The sequence below is a fragment of the Pezoporus wallicus genome, unplaced genomic scaffold (genome assembly GCF_028554395.1).
Source record: "Pezoporus wallicus isolate ANWC-B61680 ecotype Strahan unplaced genomic scaffold, APGP_CSIRO_Pwel_v1 contig_6484, whole genome shotgun sequence".
NCBI classification, from domain to species: Eukaryota; Metazoa; Chordata; class Aves; order Psittaciformes; family Psittacidae; genus Pezoporus; species Pezoporus wallicus.
Genome location: NW_026638903.1, coordinates 2,689,392 through 2,695,866, shown reverse-complemented (window position 1 = coordinate 2,695,866; position 6,475 = coordinate 2,689,392). Strand labels below are relative to the sequence as shown.

The 6,475-nt window shown below is 39.8% G+C and overlaps 1 protein-coding gene across 1 annotated transcript; it reads right to left on the bottom strand.

Moving 5' to 3' along the window:
• Positions 1 to 215: 215 nt before the first annotated feature.
• Positions 216 to 4,950, bottom strand: LOC130601151 (lymphotactin-like). The gene is made up of 3 exons (XM_057413027.1): positions 4,646 to 4,950; positions 1,933 to 2,050; positions 216 to 1,215 (listed from the first exon to the last, which is right to left on the bottom strand). The coding sequence occupies exons 1-3, from the start codon at positions 4,791 to 4,793 to the stop codon at positions 1,110 to 1,112; spliced, it is 372 nt and encodes a 123-aa protein (XP_057269010.1). The 5' UTR covers positions 4,794 to 4,950; the 3' UTR covers positions 216 to 1,109.
• Positions 4,951 to 6,475: the final 1,525 nt, after the last annotated feature.

The window sequence follows — 6,475 nt, the reverse complement described above, 5'->3', positions numbered from 1 at the left end:
TCATCCTTGTGTCATATAAAGTCTGACTTTTAAGTACCCAAAATTCTGAAGAGGTATTGTCTGAAAAATGGGCTTTACTGCTGGAGTATGGTGTAGAAAGCTCAAGATCAGATTGCTTTTGAACAATCTGAGTCATGAGTTGGCAGTAGTGTCAGCTCTAGCTGGCTTGCTCTTAAGTTCTTATCTTGGTACCCATTTCAACAGTCTCCATCTGCATTACATACAAGCAGACAAATGTACCACTTGATTCCAGGTTTATAGTAACTTTATTAAAATTCAAAACCTTCTGTTAGTAGAATTTATCAATTTTAAAAATATAAGGCATTTACATATACACAGATCTCTAGGGCAGAGAGTTACTATGAGTTTGTGAAATACAGATTCTAGACGGTTTGTTCTTGCTTGTTCAGAGAAAAGCAAAGAAGAAAGTAAAACAATTATTTCAGATTTGTTTCACATGAGGGTGAAAGTGAAGTAACCTTTCAGAGTTACACTGAACTACTTCACATCATCCCCTGGTGAGAGGATCCAAACATCATTGTCAACTGAGCTAATAGTACAATGCTGTGTATAAAAATGGAAGGTCCAAGGATCATCTCCCGAATATTGCACTGACCATGTGGTAGCCTGAAGCATGAGATTACTTTACTTAAACATTATAAAGGTATGAGCAACCATTAAATTATTTAGCACCTTCTCAAACCCAGCACTTAATGCAAAACACTCTGACCTCCATCAGGATGGAGGTCTACTCTCATTCAGCTCTGTGGAGGTCATCTTCTTCCCTACAGTATGTGAAGCTATCTGCCATTCACCTATAAATGCTATACTGGTCAGGACAGCAAGGATGAGAAGGTATCTACACTCATTTGTAAATAAATAGTAGCAAGCATTTCAGAAGATAAACAGTGAACAGAGTCCATCTATAAAACAAACAAGTTGGCAGACATTCAAACAGTGAGATTCTGGTGAGTTTCTGTTTCTTCAGAGATTTTATTGCCAATTAGTAAGTAGGAATGAAAAGCAAATACTAAGGCTTTATTCTTTGTTATGTGCAGCACTGAAGATGATTCCATTTAGCTGGCCTTAGATGCTTGCCTAGGACAGGATTATTTGTCTTTGATGGCACGTTTTTGGTCTATTTTCTTCATAGCAGTCTGCACCCATTTCTGATTAGAGTTTACACAGATCTTGATACCTTTTGTGGTTATAAACCTATGGGAAGAAAGAAAACAAACCAGGTGGCCATTAAATTCCAGTTTCCAAACCCAGGTTTGCTGGTCTTATTTTTTATGTAGAACTAGAGGAACAATGTGGTAAAACCCTATTACATGCTGGAGTTTGTAGTTTTTAGTTGAAATAACAGCAGTTAGCAGCATTAGTTCCCTATTTATTGTCATGTGCTTATTTATTGACTCTAAAAAAGGGAGCATGGTATTCTGGTATTCTGAGATTATATGAAATCATGATACACATTTACGTCACATTTACCTTCCAGGAGCAGATCCTAGGTTCGATGCATGCTCAAGAGATCAAAAACCAAATACATCTCCTAGCAGGAGTCAGAGTTACCCCAAACTCTACCCCATGATCTTTCTCCTTAGCTCAAATCAGTGCAACTGGGCTTCTGACTGCTCCACCCTGACCCCTCACTGAGATTTTTCCCCACTTTCCGGTCAGGAAAGATCTGGCTGTTTGTTCAATGAAATTTCTGCTGGCGTTTATGAGCAGCAAACATCTCCCACCTCTCAGAGACCCACTCCTCTCCCCTCACTCCCTCAGCTGTTAGGTGACTGCCTCATGGAAGGGTGATCTGAACTAGCCAGATTTAGTGAATTGGGCCATGAAGTGTCGTCAGATGCCCTTTCCGTTCTCCCTGATAGTGTGTTTGCTTAGACAAGTCTGAAGGTGAACTGTGCACTGGATACTTACAGGGTGGCGTTTACTGGAACTTGTTGCTTTTCATAGCTGGCAAGATTTCGGATGTTCAGTTGCCTTGTAGACAGACGTACACAACTGAATCTGCGCATGGGCTGACTTCCAGCACTCCCTGGAAGGGGAAAAATAGATAAATGGCAAAGACAGTCAATGCTGTATTGATATTTAGCCATAATTACTCGGTAAATTATGAATTCCAGCAGATTTCCAGTTGTGGTTAGAACATGAGTGTCTCATGATGTACAGCCATGAAACCCAGTTATACAGGAGACCTCAAGGTATTTTTTGGCATGCATCCTATCATTTCTGAAATGTTACTGCTATTTCAATTAAGATACTAACCTTCAACTGTTCTCCTGAACAATTGTATCATCATTCTGCCCCTAGGAGTCACTGCTTCTATAGAAAAAGTGTTTGGCATCATTCATAATTAGATCTGTATCATCTGCAAATAAGTGTCCTTATGGAGCAGTGCTTAGAATTGACACCTTTACTGGATGGATCTCCAAATGCCATCTGAAAATAAATCAGTAATTCCCCTTAGTTTCCAAGTGAAGGAGAGCAAGGCTACTTGTCTCACACTGGGCATCCAAAACTTGTCTGGCACTAGACATCCAAAATTAAGAATTTGTTGAAAGGGAGGTATATCTGTCAGAAGACTGAGTGCTTACATACTTTTGCTATAAGCCTGGTTTCATAATGATGTGTTACTTAGTTCTCTCTTTCCTCTAAGATTTTCATACACTTCAGGGAAATGCACTGGTGATTAATAAAGAGGATCATGATATCAGTGTCAAATTCTCTGGGCAGTTGTTACCTTACATGATGATAACTAAAAATGGGAGCTCATTTAAGTGAGATGAACTATATGTGTATGTAACTGGAAACCTCACTTGCTAGTTTCTGGTTTTCTCCCACCCATCAAAGACACATTTGAGAAGGCATAGGGAGACAAACAGAACACCGCAATATTCTGAGGTTTCTTTTTAAAGAATTTATAGAGAAACTGGCTTTAGAAAAGTCCAATATCTGTTGAGGTAACACTTGCTAAATATAAAACCTGCTTCATGTAATCTCATTATCTGTGAGCTTTTTTTTTTTTTTGAAATAATTGGAGTAGCTGACAAACACACATCAGCCTTCGGAGAAGCTGTAGCATAGCTCCTGCATGGGTACCAGCAGAGTTGCTAATCCTTGGGATTTTGTTTGCCTGAAGGAATATCTCTTCTGATCTTGCTTTGGTCACAAGCAACACAATGTATTTTTTTTTTTTTTTTTTGGTGATTCATTACCAATATGTACTTTACTGCCTCAGAATGGTTTTCAAAATGTGCTGTTAAAGAGCTCAAAGATAGACAAGCAATCCTTAACAGTGGTAGAAATATTCTTTCCACTACTAAACTATCTGCAGGGAATACATTCAGGTAATACCAGCAGAGCTTCTGTAAGCCTGAAAACAAAACAAAACTGCTCCACACCTATAACGTCCCTTTTTTTCTGGTGGTTTGTTTTGGTTTTTGTATGTTTTGTTTTGTTTTTTAATTGTTCTTCTTTCTAATCTTCTATCCCTTGCACACCCCCTTTTCTGCTTTTTCAGACTTGCTGATATTTGTGGCAAATTATACAACCTGAAGAATGACATTACAGACTGACAATCTGTGATCGAAGCCATGTGTTGCTGAGATGAACAACAGTAGTGTTCATCAACATATATGAATGTAATATGATGTAGCTGTAGGTCAACCTCCTCACTGTGTAGCTACATAATCTTGAGAATGCTTAGCAGGTCTCAGTTTGGTTTTGGTGTGGTTTTGTGAAGATGCCTTTTCTGTGTGCTTCTCCTTGCTTATTTTTGTGGGTTTGCATATAGCTTGCGAGTATTTTCTGTGATTTTTGTTTGTGTTTTATGTGTTTTTGAATCTGATTATGTATCAGAAGATATGCTTATGTGTGTGTGTTTTCACATGATATGCATAACCTAACTCAGAAGTCACAGGCCTAACCATCACTGCAGACAAATTTATATAAAGCATGGCTAGTAAACATGGCTCATCTCTATGCTCGTAAATGGTCTCAAACAAGATGATAAATTGCATGAAATCAGGAAGACAGAAAAGACCATTGCTCTCCTTTGCAGTTTTTTTTTCATAGTTTGCCTCTGAACTAAAATATTTGGCTAGAAACAAGCAAATAGGCAATATGTGATACAGAACTAGAAGAACTTTTTTAAACAGGGGCGTTAGAGGGATTAAGCCTATATAGCTAGAGAAAGACCAAGAAAAAATAATATAATAAAAATCCATATAAAAGTAGCGTATCTGGAAAAAGAAAAAACAAGTACGTTTTATTCAGGAAATATTTAGCATAAAATGTTATTAACCTATAGACCTCATTGCTTATATGGCATCAGTGAGATTAAAAGACATTGTGTCTTCAAGATTTCATTATTTTCAGAGGGAGAATAATGCACAGAAACCCTTTAAGTGTTCTACACACAGAAACTCTCCTTGCATTAAAGCAGAAGCAAACCTCTAATTGGCAGGACATAGACGAAATTTACCACAAATCTGCCTTTCCTGTGGTTCTAACCTGGATTTCTTCTGCATTTTGTCTTATGAATCAGCTCTGTCTGTGAATGAATCCTGCTCATCAGACTGCTGGTGCAGTGTGGAGCAACTCCGACCTTCCTCCTGGGTTGTAAACTTACCTTTCACCTCGTGCACAGTGAGCATGCCAAGCCAGAACACAAGGAGGATAGCTGCAGTCTGGAGTTTCATTGCTGGTGTCTTCTTTGTCATAGCAGGGAAGAAAGTGGCTACTGTCAGCCCTCTTTCACAGAGTTTATGTGTTGTCATTCAGTGGTCAGTTCCTGTGTTCACTTTGGGGGTGTCATGGTGGGGCTGACTGTAAGTGGAAAAAATTGAGTGGCAGTACTTTTTCTGGTGACAGAGAACCACCTTCTTTCCTGCACCCATCCTTCACTAGCCCCCCTGTGAAGTTTTTTCCTGCACAAACCCTGCTGTGGTCGCACTTGCTTCTGTGTTGCAGGGAGGGTTTATTTCAAGCTGCAAAAAGTGAGAGCTCTTGTTCTGTAGTGGAAACTTTACCAAATGTTCCTGTCCCTTCACACCTCCATTTAAGAGCTGTAGCTGAGCTGCACTGCAGAGGCACAGAGTAACTTTCAGAGCTACCCCCTTGACAATGGAACACTTAAAAGGGGAACTCTGAGCTAAAGGATGGTGGAAACAAAAACTCCTTGTCTTTTTCCAGTGGCTATAGATGGTCACTTTAATGTGTAGCTTTGGTGGGCTATCACTCCTATTCCCTATGTGTGGTGGAGTTTGTCAAAACTCTTCTTTTTTCTCCATCATTTGGTATGGACAAAGCTGATATCACTGCTGGAAAAAGGAAGAGCGAACACACTTTTACATACAGAGCCAGATACATTAGCCCTCTTGCCAGTCAGACATAACTAAAATGCATGGTTTCAAAGAAGAATGAGAGTTTCTTAAGTTTTTTGTTTTGTTGGTTGTTTGTTTGTCTGTTTGTTTGTTTTGTGGCATGGTCTTTCTAGTATAAAGAATGGAGCCTATGAAAGTAACCAGGCAAAGAGGCACAATTTATAAGAATGAAGAAAACAGTTCATTGCACTTCTGTGAAAACGTGGTGTTGATAACAGGTCTGTCAACTTGTTCCAATTGTACCTCTATCAAAATTGTCCTTTTGTTTGTCTGTGCTAGTCCTGTTACCCAGGTTTAGGTGTCCTTTCTATGTTGCGATAAAGTGGTTTGACTTACTGGACAACATTGCTGCATAGCAGTGATTTTAGCTCCTGCAAATATTTTCCAAGCAATCTGTGGACCTCCAGACCACACATGAAGCAGCACTTGTGCCAGCATCATTGTCCAGAGCCTCTGAGCAGAAAGGTCCTCTTATGCTTTACACTCTGGAGCCTGGTAGAAAAAGCCCATGGAGACCCAGCCGGCCCTGGTGTTGATGGGTAAGCACCAAGCTGCCTGATGCCTGAGACTGTGATACAGTGATGCAGATAGCTGTCAGGGCAGAGACTCGAGCAGGTGTCCTTCATGCAAGCCTGAAGTTTCCCCTGCTCTTACCTCCAGGCCTCACCTCAGCTGGTTAATTCCAGTTTTCCAAATTCTTGATAACATCAATGTTAATTGCTTTGCATGGGGAAACGCAGCATGTGGAAGTTAGTTCCCTAAGATTCCTCAGGCAAATTAAGATTGAGCTAAGAACTGAGCTATAATACTTGGCTCCTAGGCTGTAATAGCTGGTCTGTAACCCCAGGAACAATCTGCAGGTAGAGAAGATGCTGCTTGGTTCACTTGTATATACATGCACATTCTTTGTTCCTTTTAGTTTGATTCTCTCATCTTACATATACCATGCAACCTAGGAAAAAACAGTGGCAAAGGTAAACATTAAGCAGGTGTAAGGTACTTGCTGCTTTACTTGAATGCCTGCTAAACCCGCTTGCAACTCTAATAAAGTTGCAACAAAATGGAAGAGAGAGCTT

What these genes read in the sequence shown, in the direction of transcription:
- LOC130601151 (XM_057413027.1), bottom strand. Translation starts at nt 4,793, where the DNA reads ATGACAACACATAAACTCTGTGAAAGAGGGCTGACAGTAGCCACTTTC. An exon ending in CACTGTGCACGAGGTGAAAG is followed by an intron (nt 2,051 to 4,645) that starts GTAAGTTTACAA and finishes TTCCCCTTCCAG; the next exon opens with GGAGTGCTGGAAGTCAGCCC. An exon ending in GTTCCAGTAAACGCCACCCT is followed by an intron (nt 1,216 to 1,932) that starts GTAAGTATCCAG and finishes TTCTTCCCATAG; the next exon opens with GTTTATAACCACAAAAGGTA.